This window comes from Aphidius gifuensis, linkage group LG4 (genome assembly GCF_014905175.1).
Source record: "Aphidius gifuensis isolate YNYX2018 linkage group LG4, ASM1490517v1, whole genome shotgun sequence".
Lineage (NCBI taxonomy): Eukaryota > Metazoa > Arthropoda > Insecta > Hymenoptera > Braconidae > Aphidius > Aphidius gifuensis.
Window position 1 is genome coordinate 21,804,303 of NC_057791.1, and position 24,088 is coordinate 21,828,390.

Here is a 24,088-nt window from a genome sequence, read left to right on the forward strand (position 1 = left end):
TTATAGAATTTATTATTATAATTAAATGAATTTTTGTTTTAATGTTTTAATAGACCCAAAATACGGTATACGAAATAGTATCAGACATGAGTACAAGACAAGATGCCCTGGAGGAACGTCTTGTTAGTCTCGAGGATAAATTAACAGCATTACAAGAACAACTTGAATTATTACCAGAGGCATTAACAAGATGTCTTGCCCAACATGCTGAACGTATGGAACAAAGAAGAAATTTTTTACATCCAGATACAGCTGTTGGTTTATCAACAACATCAAATATTGGTAATAATATAACAACAAGTGGTATTGGTAATACATTAACTGTTGGAATAAGTGGAAATTTAAATAGTGCTGCTCATTATCCAATGACAAATATAACAAATTCACCATTATTACCACATTCACGAAGTGTACCATGTGCACCAAGCACAATGTCCCTTCATCCATGGCCAGCAAGTCCAGTATTACCACCAGTATCAAGTCGTACACCACATTTAATACCAGATACTGGTGGTGGAGGTGGTGGTGGTAGTAGTTGTACAACAAATAATAGTACTATTACACGTCAACAACATTCTCAATTACCAACAACATCACAATCATCAACGAGACTATCTGCACAAGCTGGAATGGGAGGACTTGGAACAAGTCAAGGCTCTGACACATCACCACACAGCTGAGCCACGTCATTGCAGCCGCAGCATTCGTATTAATAATATATATATTCGCGTTTATTAATTTGTATCGTTTTTAATATTTACATATTAAATCGGAGGATTTTTATTTTGTTTTTTTTATTTTTTAAAATAATTATTAACAGGCAGGTCCTTTGAAATATCCTTCGATTTATTAATAATAATGTTGATCAAAATCAACTCAAAGTATAGAGAATATAAATATATATATATTGTTTTTTTTTTTTTTTCAAGAGATATTAATGCAAATAAAAATGATACAAATTATTGTCTGACCATTTGCGAATGCTTCCACTAGCTGCGGACTGCTATTATCAAATCCCAACTTATGCGTGCCTCAATAATAAAATTGTATATCATTTATAATTAAAAATCTCATCTATTTATATTCTGTTTTACTATCTTTGTTGAATTAAATATAATAGAAAAAATTTATCAACATATTTATATCAACTTATTTGGGCGACAGTCAAGCGATAAATTCACTCAAAGTACTTGATAAAATTTTAAATAAATTGTTGGATAAATTTAACGAAAAATTCAAGCTTTATTATTAATTTAACGAAAAAAAAAATATTAAATCTATAACATCTTGCTATTATTATTCGTGGTTCTCTCACAATTGATGAATTATCATTTTTTTTTTTTTTTCTCGGAAACAAAAAAACTTAAAATTATCTTTTAAATTTCTAAGAAAATCTGTCTTTTCTTGATCTCTCTTTCTCTCTTTCTCTCTCGAAATCTATCAACTCTCTTCTTGCCTGTAAATTTAATAGAATTATTGCTTTTTTGTATTTTTTAAATTTCATTTTTTATAAATAATTAGACTCCCAAAACGCTTGTAATATTAGTCAAAGACTAGATTTACGAAAAATAAGAAATAAAATATATAACGATGGCCTTAAAGGAATAGGTAATGTTTATCATAAACTTAGATAGATTGATTTAAAAAAAAAAACCTAGTAAATGAGCGAGAGAAAATATAGTATCGATTGAAATTGAAAAGTCACTGTCAAGGTAAAATATTTTTTTTTATACATACCGAGAAAAAAAAAAAATAAATATAAAATTTCTTAGGACTAATCGATAATGAAACTTTTAAAAAAATAATATTTAAAATAGGTGTACCTTCATTGGAGTGAGCCAAAAAAATAATTTAATAATTTAATAAACACTGAGGAAATGAGAAAAAAATAAAAAAAAAGTGATCTTATCCGCTTTAACGTCCGTAGATTATAAAAATTATTTCATTAGGAATTTATAAGGAATAAAAAATTAATAAAATTGGTGCAAGTGTACAGGTAAATAAATATGCAAAGATGTGTAGCTAAATCTTATGATAAAAAATTTTTAAAAATAAATAAAAACTATTTTACAAAATCAATTACAGCTTATTACTTGAAAATTTGTTTGAGAAAATTTAAGCTTTATTTTTTGCCACAAAAATTAATTTATTTATTTCAAAATAGCTTTGAAAATACTTAAATAAAAAAATTCATTGTGTTATTTAATTTTGTGTAAAATTAAAAAATATCGAATATTATTTTTATTTAATATTATTTTTCATAAATTCGATGAACCAAATTTTAAATTTCATTATTATTTTTTATTAATTTATAGTATTATTGTTTATTTCTAAAAAATGTGGGGACAAATTTGCACTGATGATAAATTTTTTAAACTTGTTAAATTTTCATTAAACTCTTGGGATAAATTTTTTTATTATTAAAAAAATATAAATATTTAATTGAAGCATACACAAGCTGCACATTAAATATCAACACTGAGAAAAGAGATTAATTTTTTTTTTTGTATTGGAAAATTAAAAGAATTTTAAATATTTTATTTTGCTATTTTTCATTAATTCACAATGAATATAATATTTGACATGGTTTAAATTTGCAAAACGGGACCAAAAGGAATAAAATTTTCAAAAAATAAATAACGACTTATTTGTCAAAGCAAAAAAAAATTTATCCCACTTGTAATTTTCCTGAACAACTTTATTCTCAAAATGTCTGCTGAGCATGACAATTAAATATTTTTTATAGAAAAAATTCTTGAAACTGGTATGTTAAATTTCAACTAAAAAATATAACTTGAAAAAGTTTTATCTATTAAAATGAAAATAACTAGATAATTATATAATTAAAATTTAAAAAATAAACAAACAAAATAGTTGACAAAATAGAAAATTAAAAAAAAGGGATATGACATTTGTTAATTAACTAAAAAAAAAAATAAAAAACATGATAAAGAAAATTAAAAAACATCTGAAAAATAGAAAAAAATTATATTCAGTTTAAAAATGACATATTAAATAAACCTATGAATTTTGATCTTTAAGTCTCACTTACATCTTGAGTCTTGAAAAATTTAGAAAAAAAAAAAAGAGTGCTCAAAATAAAAAAAAATTAATTTCTATGAACGTTTTTTTTACGACGATGATATATACAAGAAGAAAAAAAATAATTTACCCTTCGTTTAATGAAAATAAAACGTCCAAAAAACACTCCAAACTCGATTATATCTTGAATATTAATAAATTGAGATAATAAATTTCATAAAATTATTATCTTCAATAGTATAGAAAATTGGATGAAATATAAAAAAAAAATAAACAAGCATCGATATAAGCTGAAATGAATTAAAATAAAATAATAGACATTAAAATGAATAGAAAAATTAAATAATTAATTAATCTAAAAATGATCCCAGACCGTTTTTACTGACATGACGATTACTATTGCATAGTAGCCATCTGTATCCATAACAATAAAAATAATATATATATATTTCAATAAAAATACAAAGCGAATAGAGTTTTATAGAGTTTAAATTTCGAAAAAAAAATATATAATATAAATACATAGTAAAAAATTCTTAAGTAAAAAATAAATTATAAAATTTAACGATAATACACAACGGCTACTTGTCGTTTATAATTCTTACGTAAAACGACCAATAAAATTACAACTATTTAAAAACTATATAATTCAAATTAATAAAAGTTTAATAAATAACAAAAATTTCTTTTAAATGAAATATAAAATAACGTCAAAGTTTCATGATAAAAATTATTCATTTGTATTTTGATCAATATCAAGAAATAACAAAAAAAAAATGAGACAAATTTAATAGTAATAATTACAATTAAATATTTCAAACGCATAATTTCTAAATTAAATATATAAAAAAAAAAAAAGAAAGAAAAATTTATTTCATTTTTTAAATTGAATATATAAAATTTAAAATTTCATTAAATTTTTTGGATAAAAAAAATAAAATTATATATTTAATTAAGTACAGTAATTTCAGGGAAATATTCTAATGTTTTTTGTTTTAATTTTTTTATTTTAATTCCATTATAATTGGTAGAATATTAAGAGACAAAAAATAAAATTTGATTCAACTTATCGATTTTCCATTTTCCAAATACGAGTATTAAATTTACAAAATAAATATTTTTTATTATTAAATTAAAATTGTTTATTCATGCAGATTAATTTAATTTCCTTTCAATAATACTGGGACCACTTGAAAAGACCAAAAAAAAGAATATGAATGGGAAAAAAAAAAATTTATTTGTGGTCTGTAAATTAAATGGATATCGACGCCATATTTTTTATTTAATTACATCGCAAAAAATAATATTATACTGCTAAAATTATTTTACAAAATTCAATGAATTGTTAATTAACAAAACAAACAAAAAAGCATTGATCCAGATCATGTTTTGTAATTATTATAATTATTATAAACAATAAACAATAAATTTTTTTCGCACAATTTCTCATTAGCTTCGATTTAAAAATGAAAAAAAAATTCACCAATTGAAATTTCCCAATCACTTACACTAATGAAATTCTGTACTTAAATAAATAATAATAATATAACTGTATTAAAATATTTTTCATAAAGTGATAATAATTCCAAAATAAAATAAATTAATTATTATTTTTTTTTCGCTTCAAAAAAATATAATAAACAATGTATATTCAATTTTTATTATTTGTCATAAATGTTGGTTCAAAATATTTATATAGAAAAATTTATCCTAAACGGAAATTGTGCGGTATGAAGAAATTTAAAAATAAAAAAAAAATATGTCTCGTAAAAATTTAAATAACCAGTAGAAAAAAAATCATAAAAAAACAAAAATAATAAAACCACTATCATATTTGATATTAAAGCCTAAACTGAGACCGGCCTTGAACAAAAAAATAAAAATAAAACAATATTGTATTTGCTTCACTGCTTATGATATGATGATCAAAAAAAAATTTGTTTAATTTTTTTTTATTAAAAAAAATACCCCGGATAACGTTTGTGTGTTTTCACTTGTACAGTTATTCATAAATGTTTATCAAACAAAAAAAAAATAAAAGTTTGTCTGCAGATAACCATTTAAAATATGCAATCAATCGAAAAAATCCATAAAAAAATTTATCGATATCTTCCAAACAATAAAAAAAGCAGTATAATATAATTTTTTTAAAAATTTTATTATCATTTTTACGATTAAATTGAGAAATATGTTTTTGTGTATACTGCCAATAAATTCTTATCTCTTATATTAATTCAATATCATTTGGATTTTTTCGATATTTTGCTGAAAAAAAAAAAACAATAGCACATGTGAATTTTTTTATTATCATTGATATTTATTATTTTTAAATTTATTGTCACAATTTTTTTGATATTAATTAATACACAAATTAATATTTATAATACAACACTTGTTATTATTATTTATTTTTTCTTTTTTATCTAAATAGCTGTACAAAACGATGAAAGTAATGAAGATGCTGATAGAACAACTTGTAAAAAAATTAACCACAATGATAATAAATTAAATGTGCGTGTTGATGAGAAGAAAAGGGGCCCACAATAATAATAAGATTAAATTTTTCAAAATAAATAAATAAATAAATGAAAATAGAAATTTGTGAAATTATAAAATGAGAGTGAATTGATACAAGTCAGCTCATTGAGCTTTAATCTTTTTTACACTGCTGAAATAGCCACAAACGAAATATATTTCAATAAGACAAATTTAATTTAAAAGAAAAAAAAACTTTTGAAACAGCAACAATTAACAATAATATTAGCAAAAATGTCAAGTGATTTTTTTTCTTTTTTTTTCACACATAAATATTTCCTAAAATTAATAATTGATCAATTGATTTTGAAAAAAAAAAATCTAATCATTTGAAATGAATATTTAAAAACGGCATGAATGTATTTTTTTTTTTTTAAATAAAAAAATTAATCATATGAATGATAATGCACTAATTCGCACAAAATCTTTATAAAATTCAAGATATTTTTTTTTTAAATTCAAATTTAAAAATTATAAAAAAGAAAATAGAAAAAATAATAATTGAAAATTAAATATAAGTATGAAATTAGACAAAAAAAAAAAATTAATAAATAAATAAAAAACTAATTCTGCCAAGTATATTTGTAGATTGAGAGATAAAAATTTATGGAAATTATAAAAATCATGGAAAATAAATGAGAAAAATTGATGAGAAATTGATAAGAAAATATTATAGATATTTATTTGATCTCTCAACTGATGAACATCGACTAAATACTAAATACTGTAGCTAAATACCAAAAAATAAAAGAAAAAAAATATAGCGAAATGATAAAATGTAAGACGAATGAAAAAAAAAGATATCTAAACATGAAAAATGATTAATAATCTTTTCTAGTCTATATTATAATTTGAATAAATTAATTTTAAATAATTAATACTTCTTAAAGAAGAAAACTGTAAATACGTGTTGATGTAAACATATTATGTTTGTACATATTGTTAAGTAGTTGTAAGTAACGCATAAATGATATAAAATGTAATGAGCGTTAAATTCACACGATAAAACGAAAAACAAAAAAAGAGAAAAAAAAAAAATTACTAAACTCAAAACTGATTTCCTACTTTAGTTTCAATAAATAAAATTATTAGGAATATAAATTTATTTTTTAAATTATTTATTATTTTAGAATTTTTATTTTTAATTTTTATTCAGAGAAAAAAAAAATTAATCACCTCGACGTCTCTCCCTCACGTTATTCGAAATTTATAAAATTTTCATTTTCAATTATTATTTTAAAATTCAAAACTTATTATTTTTTAATATGGTAATTTTAATAACAAGATCATTTTAAATTTAATCTGTGTAAAAGAAAATAGTTTGAATAATTTTAAATTCATTTTTTTTAAGCTCATTTATGCTAGAGAAATAAAACAAAAAATACCATGAATTTCCAAATTAAAATTGTAATATTAACAAAAAATTAAATTTTAAAATCAATGTAAATTTTATCTGTTAAATATTTAAATTTAATTCAAAAAGAAAATTAAACAACAAAAATTATTTTTTAAATGGAAGATTATTTATTTTTTATTTTTACAAATAATATTAATTTCTTCAATATTGACATATATAAAAAACAAAAAATGAAAATGAAATACAATATTAAAAATGAAATTTAGAAATTAAAAATAATTAAGTTTGCAAATATTAATTTTGATTAATATCTGGATTAATAACTGCTTCAACAGGATCAGTTATTTTAGTATTGTTCACTTTATCTTGATTGACTTTAGAATTTATTTCTTTACCATCAACATTTTTGGACCATGAACATGTGCGTTGTCTTGGTGATTTTGGAAGTGACCATGATTTACTACGTGATCTTTTTTTAGGTGTTCTTGATCTTGATTTAGCACGTGTTATTTGAACTTTTGAACGACTACGATTTCTTCTATTTTGTCCACGTTTATCACCACTGTCTCTTGTTGTACTACGTTTTGAACGTGAACGTTTTGATCTCTTTGATGATGATCTTCTTGAACGAGAACGAGAACGAGAACGAGAACGTGAACGTGATCTTGAATGTGATCTTGTACGTGAACGTGATCTAGAACTTGATCTTCTTCTTCGTCTTCTTGAACGTGATCTACTTCTACTTTCACTATGTTTTCTTGTTCTTTTTCTTGATCTTGAACGACTTCTTGATCTTGAATCACTATGATAATCACTTTCATAATAATCAATACCAGCTAAATTTGCAAAATATTTGTAGTATTGTTCATTATACATGTGTGGATTAAATGGTTGCATTGATCTTATATTTCTACCACCTCCACGACGTGATATAAAACCACTTCTTCCTCTTGAACGTGGATAACGATTCATTTGACCACCTCTACCACCACCAGGACCAGGACCACCAGGACCACCACGACCCATTGGTGGATAAAGCATTGCTGCAGCATCATAAAACCAAGGCTGAGGAAATCTTGGATACATTTGTTGCATTCCAACGTTATCCATTTCTATAAATAATTAATAAATTATTATTTAATCTCAATTTTTAATAAAATAAATTCAATTTTTATTACCTTGTTGAGAAGAAGTTGTCTTGTTCAATCCTAATGCACTTTTTAATTTTTTTTTATCTAATCCATCATCAGAATCATCACTAGAAGTTTCAGAATTTTTTCTATCTTTTTTCTAAAACAAAAAATAGAAAATAATTTAAATATAATTTTTTTTTTAATTTAATAATTTATTAATTATATATAATAATTTAATTATATTAACCTTTTTCTTTTTTTCTTTTTTAGATTTTTTTTTCTTTGATTTTTTACTTTTTTTTGATGTTTTTTTTTCATCACCATCAGTTGATTTTTTTGTACCATCTTCAATTTTTTTATTAGCTGTTTTTTGATCAATATTTTTAATTTGGCCAATTATTATTTCTTTTTTTTCAACCTTTTGCTATGGAAAATAAAATATATAATGTTAATAATATTTTTTTTTAATACAATATTTAATTCATTTTAATAAATGAAATTTACCTTTATTCTGTCAAATAATTCATCAAGAAGTCGAATACTTTCAAGTTGCCTTTGTGCTTTAATTAATTTTTTTTCTTCTCTAGCAATTTTCATTGAAACTTTATCTTCTTCTTGTTTTCTATACATTGTCAAAGCTTTACGTTTTCTTTTTTCTTCACGTATTTTTCTTCTTGTAAGTTTTGCATCTTTATCAGCTGCCTCATTTTTTCTATAATAAATCAAAATAAAAATTAACAATATTTCCATAATTAAAACAACAATAACCTTTTCAATATAAAAATAACAAAAACTAACTTTTGTTGTTCTCTTTTTTGTATTTCAGCTTCTTCTTTTTTTCTCAATTTTTCAGCTGCCATATTATCCTGAGCAATGAGTCTTTTTCTTTCAAATTCTCTATGAGAAACTGTTGCATCACTCATGTGTTTAGTTTTATCAAAATCAACCTATGAAAAATAAAAATCACAATTATAAAATTGACCTAAATTTATAAAAATAATTAAATAATAAATATGACCAACCTTGATACCAGCAGTGAGACAATTTTTATCATCTTTTTTCATGATTCTCATTCCTCTCAAAGAATCCATGAGTTTAACAAAATCCATATATTCAATATATTGTATAAATACTTCAAAAAAAATACCATCACCAAAACTATGTTTATTAAAATTATTTCCAAGTCTCATTCTTGTTCTATATTGATCAGCAGCTGGTACATCAATTCGTCTAATTGTTCCCCATTTTTTAAATATTTTTAATAAAATTGTTTCACTTGGTGTTTTTCCATTATCATCACTAAACCATTTAATTGGTAAACCCTTGATATGAACAGTATCTGGTCTTTCACCTGGTTTTAATTCATTCATATGTTTTGCATCACGAAAATATGAATCCCAACTGTGTTTTGTTGGAAAATCATCTTTAGCTTCAGCAGCTCGTACTTTAAGTATATTTGAAAAACCAGCAAGATTTAAACGTTGTCCTTCAAGTCTAGCCAATACCCTTTGTAATCTGCAACGGTCTGTAAGATCTCCCTCTAATCTTATGAATTCCAGTGTACTTTTTGATACTTTCAATGATGAAAATTCGTCTGGACGTATCAGCACACGTATTTTTTCCATGACCTCCCATGTTGATATTGTTTTTCCTGTTTATATTTTTTTAATTTTTTTTTCTTGTAAAACCTGGATATCCTGAGAAGACTTTTTATTTAAATGATAATAATGTTTAAAATAAATTTACAAATTTGGAGAAGCCAAATTCCATGTTCCTGTATTAAATTATTTATCTATAAAATTTTTATAAATTAATATTATTTAATTTTCATAAGTTGACTGTAAATTTCTATGGTTTTGTTTTTATTTGGGGACAATTTATAATTAATTGAGACTTTTTTTTTAACAACATACCTGGTACTTTAAGCTGTGGAAGATTAACAGACACATTTATTGTTGCATTTGGTTTTAAATAAAGACCTTTTGCAGTATACAAAGGAACAATGTCACTCAAATCTCTACATGTCTGAAATCCATTAACTTCTCTACTGTCAGTTTCAGCTGTTTTTTTACTATTAGACATTTTTTTTTTTTATTTACTTTATTATTGCCAATCAAAAAATAAATTTTAATATTATGAAATTATAATTAAACTCTATTAAATAATAGTTATACATAATCTATGTCAAATAATAAGTTGAAAAAACAAAAAAAATAAAAATAAATAAATAGATGAAAATAAATTTGTTGTTGTTTTTTTTTAAGCTGAAACTTATCAGTAGAGATATTTTAAATAATGGATATATATTTTTGAAAAAAAAATATATTTGTGGTTTTTTAATTGTTTAAATTAAAACAATAATTATGACGAAATCACCAACAGCGTCCAATGAATTATCGACACTCCATTATTCACGTAAATTAAATGAAATACTTTTTATTTTTTCTTCTAAATAATATTATTTTATTATTTATTAATTTTAAGTTGATGTTTTTAGTTGAGTTATCTTCAGTGTTGCTATGTAATTGTTAATAATTTTATTTTAAAATTTTGTTGTGACTTGTGAGGTTATAAAAAATGGAGGAAGACAAAATAATCAAATAATGTCGGTAGATACAACATACAACAAAAAAAAAAAAAAAAAGAGACGACGATGACAAAAACAACGATATTTTCTGTTTCGTTTTTTAACACAGGTTGTCGAGAGGTGCTGACCTCTTTGGAGAAAAAATATATACATTTTAGCAGCCATTTTTTCCCGCTTGAAATTTGATTGAATTACGAGAATAAAATGATAAAAGTGTAATTAAGTGTTAGACTTAATTAATAATATATAAAATAGAAAAAATTAAAATTCTGTAAATTTCATTGGAAAAATAAGAATATCTTTTTTTTTTCTGAATAAAAATTTCATTTCATAATCAAGATGAATTTTTATGTATCTATATATCTATTATTTTTTACAATGACTATTTTTTGACTATTACAAAATAAATAACCTTATGATGCCATTTTTTTTATAATAATTATATTGTTGATAATTCCTTACGTGATAATATCAAAGTTTATATTTATCCAGATGATCGGTTGAGAAGATTAAATGCTGAGTATGATAATTTAATTAACTGTATGGAAAAAAAAGTTCAACCAAATTAATTATTTATACAGTTAAATTTGGTTTCTTATGTTTTTTAGCTTATTGAAGATATCTAAAATATTTTGCAATACAAAAACAGAGGATCGTTATTTTTTTGTTGTTTGTAATCCTTATATTAAAAGGACAAACATCATAAATTAATTGAAGGAAAATAAATAAATTATTATAAACAGCCAATCAAATAGCTCGAAGAGAGGCTTCATTCTCCTTTTGATAAAAAAAAAAAAAAAAAAAAAAAAGGAGGAAAGAAAGGAATTGAAAATATCTAAAATATTTTTCAATATACAAAAGCAGTGGATTATTATTTTTATTGGACTTTTGTCAATTTAAATAAACCGACGATCCATTGACTTTTTCTCAATTGAAATTTTAAAAACTATATTATCAAAATATACTATAAATAAAAACAAAAAAAAAACGGAAAAAAAATTAAATGACTTATCGGAATAATAATATTTAGCGAAGCATAAAATTTATAAAAAATTAATATGTTGAAGATTGCAGGTGTAAAGAAAAATGTGCTCTCCTCATAATATTATTGTCAATTATATAAATAAAAATATAATTACATCAGTAAATGAACCGATAGACAATGTCACGAAATAACCACTTGTAAATACAACTGGATGCATCGTTCTTTTCATAATCATCATTAAATTTTTTTTAGTTGACAATTCAAATTGAGTCCAATCCATGCAATAAACCATATCACCAACATTCATACTCTAATTTAATAATATATATAAAAATATATGAATATAAAATAATAAAAATAACTTCTTCAAAAGATAAAAAAAAAAAAATTACCTCAATTGTTACTTGGTTTCCTGAATAGCAGAGTATAAATATTTGAAAAAACATGCATACAAGATATAAAATCGTTGATGCAAAAATTGGATCATTATATTCAATTTGAGTCAATAAAACAACACTGACACACAAAACAATTGAACTTATTGAATATTGTAAAAAAATAATTCCTGAAAAAATATTATTACAACGTTCAGCCCATCTGAAATTAGGATATATTCAAAAATAAAATTAATTTTATAATAATCATAATGAATTAAACATAATTAGAATTATACTCAGCTGATAGATTTGAATATGGTGCCTAACACATTCACCAAGTTTCATTGTTTCTAATATAATTGAATTTTTTTTATTATATTTTTTAATATTACGTATGACATCAGGCATCGTTTCAAAACGACACTGAAGAATTGAACATTGATAACAAATCTGATACATCATTGATGGTACTAAAGTGTCAAATGCAGTGGCGATTAATGACTGATATGCTCGAGCAATACATTGAAATATATAAGTAAACCAAAAACCAATTGTTGTTGTGTGATCGTAGGGAATCCAGCAATTTGCTATAAGTACTCGATTTGATATATTTTTAATGCTAAATGTAACTATCATAATGATCATTGTCATTTGATTCATAATGATGTAAGCGAGTGAACGTTTACTATATAATTTTAAAAGTAAATACAAATCATTAATAATTATATCTTAAACAAAAAATCGTTCAGTAAAATTAAATTTCAGACAATTACTTGATTATATTATTGTATTTATTTAGAATTATATTTTTAGAATCAATTTTTGATGGATATGGCTCTTTTCCAAGTAATGTTATCATCTCCAAAATTACACATTTATTTATGAAAACATTAAATATTTTAGCACAAATATTAATAATTGTTAACAAGACAAATGAGTTACTAACAATATCTGCAATTCCATGAGTTGATGTTGCAAGATACAATAATTCTGAAAGTGTTTCTGCGTAGACAATTGAAAGTACTGAATATGTATAAATTTTATAAAGATAAGTTTTCCATGATCCTGGAATCCAATAAGTTGGTTGCCAAAGTCCAGCGTATGTTAGCAATAAAATTGTATATTCCAACATCACAATAACGAAATAAAAAAATATTAATTTGAAATTTCCAGTAAAAATAAAAAAATAATTTAAGAAAATATATTTTAATTTTTTTAATTTATTGAAAAATACTTGAACTTTTTTTTTAAATCTATCTGTACTTTGTTGTATTTTGTATTTATCAAGTGACTGTTGATCTATTTTGTTTCATATCGCATACTATTTTATTTTTAAAAATACAAAAAAAAAAAATTTACCAAGAATTTATTAAATATTTATACAAGGTATATACGTGTATTTTTTCCACCCTTCTTTATCAACCCTTCTAGTGAATTTTATTTCAAAATAAAAATAGAAAATATGACTTTTGAAAAAAAATATAAAATAAAATAAAACGAGAGAATATTTTCCATCGGTTGACGCATTAATAATTCACATGGGATATAGACACGCAAGTTTTGTATTTTTTCATTTTTATTTTCCCTCTTGCAATATTTTTTTTTCCAGAAACATAAAAAAAAAAACTCCTACTATCAAATGTACTACGTCTTTCTTTGGCCATGCGTAGAAAAAAAAATTATGTATATCCAAGAGAAGGGAGTCATTCATCGTTCACCCTTCCTACAAGAACAGTCAGTAAAATAAAGCACTCCCACAAGTGTTTGTTGATATAGTGGACTTGATAAAAAAAAATTACATCACCTTCTATTGTGAAAAAATAAAATAAAATATACTCAGACTCAAACAGTGACAAATAGCACGTATAGAGATTATTCATTTATTCAATAATTATTAATTTTGTACAATAAAATATTCACCACAGATACCAACTGCTGTCGACATTCTTGCAAGTGTTTTTAAATTTTTAATGTCAGTATATAAAATCAGCAAAATTAAAAAATCAAAATTCTAGCAATTCAATTTTGAGCTTTATTTGTAGTACCCTGAATACAGGTGTATACCTGAATCTCTAATTTGATGAATAAAAATTTTTATTTCTCATAATCAACAATCGTTAAAATAAATTGTTTTTTTTTTTTTTTTTTTTTTCAAATATTTTTTTTTTCTATATAATTTTACGTAGAGAAAAAAAAAAAAAATTGACAATTCGAGTAGGAAATTTAATTTTCTGTTAATATGTTTATCATTATTTTTTGATATAATTGAAAAATAAACAACATTCTTATAAAATCCATATTATTTTTTTTTAATTTTTTTTTATTCCATTATCCAGATGATTGTTTGAGAACACTGAATGCCGAGTAAGATAGTTTAACTAGCTGCACGAAAAAATAATATATATTTAAATAAAACGAATTTATTATTTATTAGTAATAAATTATTACGTTCAATAATTAATTAATAATTAATTGATTATTCAGCAACAATCAATTCACATTGGCTCAATTCAATTTTCAACTACTATATTTTCAGATTACTGAACAAAAAAAAATACCATATAAATTACGTTTTTTTTTATCAGAATATTTGTATTTAACGATGATTACAATATTGAAGAAAATCGAGCGATTGAAAATTGAATTGATCGCTTAGTTCTTAATAATATTTTTTATTAGAAAGAAATATAATTACATGAGTAAATGATTCGATAGACAATGTCACAAAATAGCCACTTGTAAATTTAACTGGATGCAGTGCTCGTTTCATGACCATCATTAAATTTTTTTTAGTTGATAAATCAAATTGACTCCAATCCATACAATAAATTGCATCACTAATCAAAGTACTCTAATATTGGAAAAAAATTAATAAATAAAAAAGTAAAATAACTTATTCAAAAGACAATTGTTAAATAAAAAATTACCTCAATTGTCACTTTGCTGCCTGAATAACAAAGTATAAATATTTGAGTAAGCATACACATGAGATACATAATAATTATTGCAAAATTTAGACTGTTAAATTCAATTTTAGTTAATAAATAAACACTGACACACAAAACAATTGAACTTATTGAATATTGTAAAAAAATAATTCCTGAAAAAATATAATTACATCGTTCAGCCCATCTAAATCAAAAAATTTTAAAAATAAAATTAATTTCATAATAATTATAATGGATTAAATATATAATTAAAATTATACTCAACTGATAAATTAGAAAGAAAATACGACTTTTGAAAAAAAATATAAAATAAAATAAAAAGAGAAAATATTTTAATAAAATTTTAAAGAGAATAGAAAAAAAAATATATATATTTCCAGGAGAAGGGAATCATTTTTTGTTCAGCCTTCCTACTAGAACAGTTAGCATGCGAGAAAACTACTCCGACAAGTGTCTGTTGAATGTTGATATAGTGAACTTAATAATAAAGATTCACAAGACGTTATAATCAATATTGTGGATTATATAAAGTCTTGTAATAAATTGAATTTATCCGCATAAATATCATTAAACAGCATCATCTAGTTTTCGTATTAATTCGTCAAAAAAAATACCACGCATTTCGAGGCATACATACAAGTATAAAATTGAAGAAATATTTATAACTCAATTGGCAAAAAATATTTAAAAATTAAAAAATAGGCTAAATTAAATTTTTAAATTTCAGGGAAATATAATTTTTTGTAAAAAAAAAAAAAAATAAAATAAAATCAACTAATAAAGCTGCAATTTTAATTAGCTATCAATATACAATAATTTTTTATTATGAGTCATAATTTAAGACTATTTTTGACTACTACAAAATAAATAACATCATGATAAAAGCGATTTTTATTCATAATAAATGAATTGTTGATAATTTCTTAGGTGATAATATCAAAGTTTATATTTATCCAGATGATCGGTTGAGAAGATTGAATGCCGAGTATGATAGTTTAATTAACTGTATGGAAAGAAAAAAAATTTAAACAAATTAGTTAAATTTGGTTTCTTCAAGCTTTCAGCTTGTTAAAATTATCTACTATATTTTTCATATACACAAGCAGTATATTATTTATTTCTCTTGTTGATTGTAATTTAAACAAATTGTAACTATAAAATATTAATCGGCAATAGTATGAACTTTTGTCAGTGTAAATTCACCGACGATTCATTTTTTCAATTGAGATTCTAACAACTATATATTTTTTGAAATACTATTTTCCTATTTAAAAAAAATCACTTCATTTCAGCTAACTTCACACTGAAAGGTTTTTATTTTGTTATTTTTTTTGTTTATTGTGAAATTAGCTGGAATAGACTGATTTTTTAATTTTTTTTTTTTTTTTAATTTGTTATTTTCTTTTTTCTCAATTGGTCAAATTAAATTTATTTCTTAATGATCTTTATTTAGTATTTTACACAACGAAAAAAAAAAAAAAAACAAAGTTTTTTTCTACAAAAAATAGTCAAGTGTTCGAAATTGTCACTATACTATGTAGTTGTAAGTATATTAATTTAGATATGACACTAAAAATTCAAGAAAGAAATATATATTTTTGACGCATGTAATTAAGTCTAAACTATTAAAAAAATTTAAACTTGACCCCACCAGGTTTTTTTCTAAATAAGATTTTAGTATTTAAGACATATATGTTACATCAGGTGGGGTCAAGTTTAAATTTTTTTTTTTTTTTACGTAAAGTATAGTCCGTATGAGGCTTAGAAAACACGAAGCAATACGAATTGGGCTCAAAAAAAAAAAAGCAACACATATGGGCCTGAAAAAAATAGAAGCAATACGTATGGAGCTGGAAAAAAATGAAGCAATACGTATAAGGCTGGAAAAAAATTAAAGCAATACGTATGAGACTTAAAAAAATTTAAGCAGTACGTATGAGGCTTAAAAAATTTAAAGCAATACGTATGGGGATGGCAGAAATTAAAGCAGTACGTATGAGGCTCAGAAAACGCAAAGCAATACGTATTGGGCTCAAAAAAATCAAAGCAATACGTATGAGGCTGAAAAAAAAAACTACAGCAGTACGTATGAGGCCTAAAAAAATTGAAGCAATATGTATGGGGCTAAAAAAAAATTAAAGCAATACGTATGGGGCGGAAAAAATTAAAGCAATACATATGAGGCTTACAAAATAATTATTTCTTATTGTTTTCTAAGTTAATCACACTCTAATAAGTTGACGGTGCTCCGCAGTACAAGTAAATTTTATCTATCTATTTTAAATAGCCTATACGTATTGCTTTATTGAAAAAAAAAAAAAACCTAATAAAATTAGTTCATGCTATGAAATATTAATACAAAATAATTATTTCATATTGTTTTCTAAGTAAATCAACATTCTATAAAATTCAGTGACCAAAAAACCTAGGCCCCCAGAGACCTAAGGGGTCTCCCTCCCTCAGGGGTTCACCCCTGCCTGTATTTAGCTATTCACAGTAGTTGAATTCACGAGGTAATAGGGTTTTTTTTGAATTCTTTCAATTTATTTAAATTTTAACAAATTGAACAAATTGCCTGTATCATTATTTTTAGTATTATTTTGACTATAATTTTTGGTTAAAAAAAAACTCACGGAAAAAACCGCGTGAAGCACGAGTATGCCCTAGTAAATTAAAAAAAAAAATAATAATGGAAAATAATCTAAAACTTTTATTGAAATTAATAAATTTAACGAAGCTTAAAATATAGAAAACATTAAGATGCCAGAAATTAAATTCAAATTGATCAGGTGTAAAAAAAAAAATGTGCTTACGTCATAATAATAATAATGTGAATCAAATAAAAAATATAATTACATCAGTAAATGAATCAAGAGATAATTTCACGAAATGGCCACTTGTAAATACAACTGGATGCATGGTTCTTTTCATAATCATCATTAAATGTTTTTTAGTTGATAATTCAAATTGACTCCAATCCATGCAATAAATTGCATTACCAACATAAATACTCTAATATTTAAAAAATACACTATTAAAAATAAACTTATAAATTTCAAGCATGTTTCAAGTTTTTTTAATATGTGAAATTCTATTTTTTATGCTGCAAACTGAAATTCACGTACTAGTACACTACAGTTGTCCTGTATAAATTTACAGTACAAAAACTAGAAGTTTAACGTAAATTTACATGAAAAATCAACTACTGTACTGGACTCTCAGTAAATGTACATTAAATTTCAGACTGACATTAATAACAATGTGCATAGAAAATCAAAAAGTTAATTAATGAATTTATAAATAAAAAAATTACCTCAGTTGTTACTTGATGTCCCGAATAACAGAGTATAAATATTTGAAAAAGCATACATATGAGATATAAAACAGTTGATGCAAAATTCGGATCGTTGTATTTAAATTGAGTCAATAAAAAAACACTGACACACAAAAGAATTGAACTTAATGAATATTGTAAAAAAATAATTCCTCCAAAAACATCATTGCAACGTTTGGCCCAACTGGATTACGAAAAGTTAAAAAATAAAATAAATTTTATAAGAATTATAATTAATTAAAAATAATTAAAATTAAACTCAACTGATAAATTTGAAGATGATGCTCAACACATTCACAAAGTTTAATTGTTTCTAATAACATTGATTTTTTCTTATTATATTTTTTAATATTACTCATGACATCAGGTAATATTTCGAAACGATGCTGTAATATTGAAAATTGACAACATATTTGAAACATCATTGATGGTATTAAAGTGTCAAATGCAGCATTTATTGATGCCCCATATGCATGAGCAAAAAGTTGTAACATATAAGTTGACCAAAAAGTAATTGGTGTTGCGTAATCGTAGGGAATCCAGGCATTATATATAAGAACTCGATTTGGTATATTTTCAATGCTTAACAAACCTATCATAATGATCATTGTCACTTCAATCATACTGATGTAAATAAATGTACTTTTACTGCTCAATTTTAAAAGTAAATAACAAAAAATAATTATTTATATCGAAACTAAAATATCTCTATAGTAATAGAAATTGAATTACCCACACGGAAATAAAATATATAATTTATATATAAAATTATATATAATAATTATATATAACAATATACTATTGGGCGAAAACGTTTATATAATTTATATAAAATTTATATATAACGATTATATATAATAGGTTATATGGGAGGAGGGGGGGGGGATGTGATAAAATTTATATACAATTTTTAGAGATGCACACGAGACGAGACCAGTCTCGGCACTTTCTCGTCTCGTCTCGCGAACTCGAGACGAGACCGAGATTGAACTTGACAATTTTTCAGGCAGAGACGAGACCGAGAACGATACAGCATTTGTCCGAGACTTCTCGCGAGACTCTCGCGAAAGTCTCGCCGATGTCATCAATAAATATCAAATTTGGTTTTCTTAATTTTTTTTTTTTTTTTTTTTTTGTGAATTTGCCTTTTTGAAGTATTAAGTTCTTATACATATGCATCTATATAATAACTATAAACAAACAAAAAAAAAATATATAAAATAAATAAAAATTAAATTGAAATCAGCTTAATTTAAAAATAATGGTAAATATATTTTATTTTGATTTAGACGTACGAAAAAATAAGAACATCTTCATTATATATGTTAAATCAAAGTATAAATAAGCATTTTTTTTTTTTTATTGTTTGTTATTATTATCAATTTATATTCATTTCATATATTTTTTTTGTTTTGTTGTTCAGTACAACCGATACGTAATTTTGAGTTAAAATAAATGCAATATTCATTGTTAATTAATAATGAAAAATAACTAATAAAAGAATACTCATACGTTATAAAGAAAAAAAAATATTTTACATGCATATATTACATGAATGTATATATTTAAAAATGTTGTATTGATAATAAAAAAAAAAAGTTTACTTTTGTTCACTTTATATTTATACAGCCGAGACTAGACGAGACTCGAATTTTTTTTACTCGAGACGAGACCGAGACGAGACTCTGATTTTTTCAGCCGAGACGATACCGAGACGAGACTGTTGTTTTGGTTATTTTTCGAGACCGAGACGAGACTCGATCAAATCTCGTCTCGTCTCGTCTCGTGTGCATCTCTAACAATTTTATATAGAAAATATATATAATTTTATATAAATTATATACACGTTTTCGCCCAATAGTATATATAATTGTTATATATAATTATTATATATATAATTTTATATATAAATTATATATTTTATTTACGTGTGGGTATATATATAGAATTACTTGATCATTTCATTGTATTTATTTTGAATTCGTTTTTCAGCAATAGTTTGCGGTCGAAATGGATCTTTTTTGAGTAATATGATCATGTCAAAAATTATACATCTATTTTTAGCAACGGTAACTGCTTTTCCAGAAGCACCAATCATTGATAACAGGATGAATGAATTAATAGCAATTTTTTCAACTTCATCAGTTGATGTTATAAGATATAAAAATTCTGTAAATGTCATTGTGAAGAGAAGTAATATCATTAATATTGTATAGACTGTGTAGAGATGAGTTTTCCATCCTTTAAACCAATCACTTGGCTGCCAAAGTCCAATAACGGTTAGTAATAAAAAAGTATATTGCAACATTAAAATGCCAAAAAAAATTAAATAAGTAAAAAAATATTGATCGAAAATTTGTGGTAATATTAAAAAATAATTTATAAAAATATATTTTCGTTTTTTGAATATATATAAAAATACTTGAACGTTTTTTTTATCTACTTGTACTTTGTTGCATCAACTGTTATTCTATTTTATTTTAAAAGATAGCAGAGTACAGTAACTACGTGACAGAAAAATACACAATGTACTTTTTCTTATGTCGCATATTATTTTATTTTTGAGAATACGAAAAAAAAAAATTTACCAAGAATTTATTTAATATTTATACAAGGTATATACGTGTATTTTTTCCACCCTTTTTTTCGACCCTTCTCGTGAATTTTATTCCAAAATAAAAATAGAAAATAGAAAATAGAAAATATGACTTTCGAAAAAAAAAATATAAAATAAAATAAAACGAAAGAATACACTGTATCGGTTGACGCATTAATTATTCACATGGGATATAGACACGCAAGGGTTGCATTTTTCCATTTTTATTTTCCCTCTTGCAATATTTTTTTTTCCAGAAACATAAAAAAAAAACTCCTACTATGTACTCCGTCTTTCTTTGGCCATGCGTAGAAAAAAATAATATGTATATCCAGGAGAAGGGAGTCATTCTTCGTTCACCCTTCCTACTAGAACAGTCAGTAAAATAAAGCACTCCCACAAGTGTTTGTTGATATAGTGGACTTGATAAAAAAAATTTACATCACATTCTATTGTAACGAAATAAAACTCGGATTTAAACAGTGACAAATAGCACGTATAGAGATTATTTATTTGCTCAATAACTATTGTACAACTAATCACTATTTTTTGTAGAAAATTAAAATATAATTATATTTTAATTAAAATTAAAAAAACTACAAATAAAATAAATATTAAAATTTTTTACATATAACTAATAGTAGTGTGACAAAGTGTATACTTGTACTTTTTTGTAACAACTTAAAAAGTTAGTTTTATTCTATTTCATTTCGAAAGATAACAGAATACAGTATCAATGTGAACGAAAAATATACAATGGACTTTTTCTTCTTTTTCTTATGTTGAATATTATGTATTTTATTTTTGAAAATACAAAAAAAAAATTTACCAAGAATTCATTATATATTTATACTAGGCGAATATACGTGTATTTTTTTCCACCCTTTTTTTTCAACCCTTCTTGTAAATTTTATTTCAAAATAAAAATAGAAAATACGACTTTTGAAAGAAAATATAAAATAAAATAAAAAGAGAGAATATTTTAATAAAATTTTAAAGAGAGTAGAAAAAAAAAATATATATTTCCAGGAGAAGGGAATCATTTTTTGTTCAGCCTTCCTACTAGAACAGTTAGCATGAGAAAACTACTCCGAAGTGTCTGTTGAATAAAAAAGATTCACAAGACGTTATTATCAATATTGTCGATTATATATAAAGTCTTGTAATAAATTATATTTATCAGTATAAATATATCATTAAACAGCATCATCTAGTTTTCGTATTAATTTGTCAAAAAAATTACCACGTATTTCGAGGTATCATATACAAGTATAATTGAAGAAATATTTATAACTCAATTGGCAAAAAATATTTAAAAATTAAAAAATAGGCTAAATTAAATTTTTAAATTTCAGGGAAATATAATTTTTTGTAAAAAAAAAAAAAATAAATAAAATCAACTAATAAAGCTGCAATTTTAATTAGCTATCAATATACAATAATTTTTTATTATGAGTCATAATTTAAGACTATTTTTGACTATTACAAAATAAATAACATCATGATAAAAGCGTCTTTTATTCGTAATAAATAAATTGTTGATAATTTCTTAGGTGATAATATCAAAGTTTATATTTATCCAGATGATCGGTTAAGAAGATTGAATGCCGAGTATGATAGTTTAATTAACTGTATGGAAAGAAAAAAAATTTAAACAAATTAGTTAAATTTGGTTTCTTCAAGTTTTCAGCTTGTTAAAATTATCTACTATATTTTTCATATACACAAGCAGTATATTATTTATTTCTCTTGTTGATTGTAATTTAAACAAATTGTAACTATAAAATATTAATCGGCAATAGTATGAACTTTTGTCAGTGTAAATTCACCGACGATTCATTTTTTCAATTGAGATTCTAACAACTATATTTTTGAAATACTATTAATTAAAAAAAAAAAAAATAATGGAAAATAATCTAAAACTTTTATTGAAATTAATAAATTTAACGAAGCTTAAAATATAGAAAAAATTAAGATGCCAGAAATTAAATTCAAATTGATCAGGTGTAAAAAAAAAAATGTGCTTACATCATAATAATAATGTAAATTGAATAAAAAATATAATTACATTAGTAAATGAATCAAGAGACAATTTCACGAAATGGCCACTTGTAAATACAACTGGATGCATGGTTCTTTTCATAATCATCATTAAATGTTTTTTAGTTGATAATTCAAATTGAGTCCAATCCATGCAATAAATTGCATTTTTAACGTGAATACTCTAATTTTAAAAAATTCATATAAAAAATAATTACAATAACTTATTAAAAAGATAAAAAAAAAAATTACCTCAATTGTTACTTGATTTCCTGTACAACAGAGTATAAATATTTGAAAAAAAATGCATATAAGATATAAAACAGTTGATGCAAAATTTGGATCATTATATTCAATTTGAGTCAATAAAATAACACTGACACACAAAATAATTGAACTTATTGAATATTGTAAAAAAATAATTCCTGAAAAAATTTGATTACATCGTTCAGCCCATCTAAAACAAGAATTATTAAAAATAAAATTAATTTTATAATAATGATAATAAGTAAAAAAATTGATTAAAATTTTACTCAACTGATAAATTTGAAGATGATGCTCAACACATTCACTGAGTTTCATTGTTTCTAATATAATTGATTTTTCATCATCATATTTTTTAATATTACTCATGACATCAGGTAGTTTTTCAAAACGATGCTGTAGTATTGAAAATTGACAACAAATTTGATACATTAACGATGGTATCAACGTGTCAAATGCAGCATTAATTGAAGCTCCATATGCATGAACCGTAAGTTGAAGCACATAAGTTAACCAAAAACTTATTGGTGATGTTGTGTAATCGTAGGGAACCCAGGCATTACATGAAAGAACTCGATTTGGTATATTTTTAATGCTTATTGAAAATACCATAACAAACGATGTCACTTCAATCATACTCATGTAAATAAATGTACTTTTACTATTGAATTTTAAAAGTAAATATAAAAAAAATTAATTATAACTAAACTAAAAAATTATAAATTATAATAAATTACTTGATTATATCATTGTATTTATTTTGAATTCGTTTTTCAGCAATAGTTTGCGGTCGAAATGGATCTTTTCCGAGTAATATATTCATGTCATCAATCACACATTTATTTATAATAACGGTAGCTGCTTTAACGCAAACACCAATCATTGATAAG

The 24,088-nt window shown here is 23.4% G+C and overlaps 4 protein-coding genes across 5 annotated transcripts in view; 1 reads left to right on the forward strand and 3 right to left on the reverse strand.

Annotated features, from left to right (window-relative positions):
- Positions 1–1,269, forward strand: part of LOC122855677 (small conductance calcium-activated potassium channel protein) — a 67,237-nt gene extending 65,968 nt beyond the window's left edge. The window contains exon 12 of one of the 2 annotated variants that reach the window (XM_044157224.1): positions 54–1,269. In XM_044157224.1, coding sequence (XP_044013159.1) covers positions 54–680 — 627 coding nt within the window. In that variant the 3' untranslated portion in view covers positions 681–1,269. The remainder of the gene's footprint in view (positions 1–53) is intronic. The other variant, XM_044157225.1, reaches the window with a different exon arrangement.
- Positions 1,270–7,201: 5,932 nt separating this feature from the next.
- LOC122855678 (A-kinase anchor protein 17A) lies at positions 7,202–10,214 on the reverse strand. The gene is made up of 7 exons (XM_044157226.1): positions 9,981–10,214; positions 9,090–9,718; positions 8,866–9,014; positions 8,572–8,779; positions 8,315–8,491; positions 8,113–8,224; positions 7,202–8,046 (listed from the first exon to the last, which is right to left on the reverse strand). The coding sequence occupies exons 1-7, from the start codon at positions 10,147–10,149 to the stop codon at positions 7,229–7,231; spliced, it is 2,262 nt and encodes a 753-aa protein (XP_044013161.1). The 5' UTR covers positions 10,150–10,214; the 3' UTR covers positions 7,202–7,228.
- A 924-nt stretch (positions 10,215–11,138) lies between these two features.
- Positions 11,139–13,148, reverse strand: LOC122854051 (odorant receptor 4-like). Its single transcript, XM_044154462.1, has 6 exons — positions 12,963–13,148; positions 12,790–12,875; positions 12,297–12,701; positions 12,032–12,236; positions 11,794–11,949; positions 11,139–11,192 (listed from the first exon to the last, which is right to left on the reverse strand). The coding sequence occupies exons 1-6, from the start codon at positions 13,146–13,148 to the stop codon at positions 11,139–11,141; spliced, it is 1,092 nt and encodes a 363-aa protein (XP_044010397.1).
- Positions 13,149–14,344: 1,196 nt separating this feature from the next.
- LOC122854052 lies at positions 14,345–23,834 on the reverse strand. Its single transcript, XM_044154463.1, has 5 exons — positions 23,468–23,834; positions 20,251–20,467; positions 14,944–15,148; positions 14,712–14,867; positions 14,345–14,398 (listed from the first exon to the last, which is right to left on the reverse strand). Exons 1-5 carry the CDS (start codon positions 23,832–23,834, stop codon positions 14,345–14,347), a joined length of 999 nt encoding a protein of 332 aa, XP_044010398.1.
- Between the last annotated feature and the right edge of the window lie 254 nt (positions 23,835–24,088).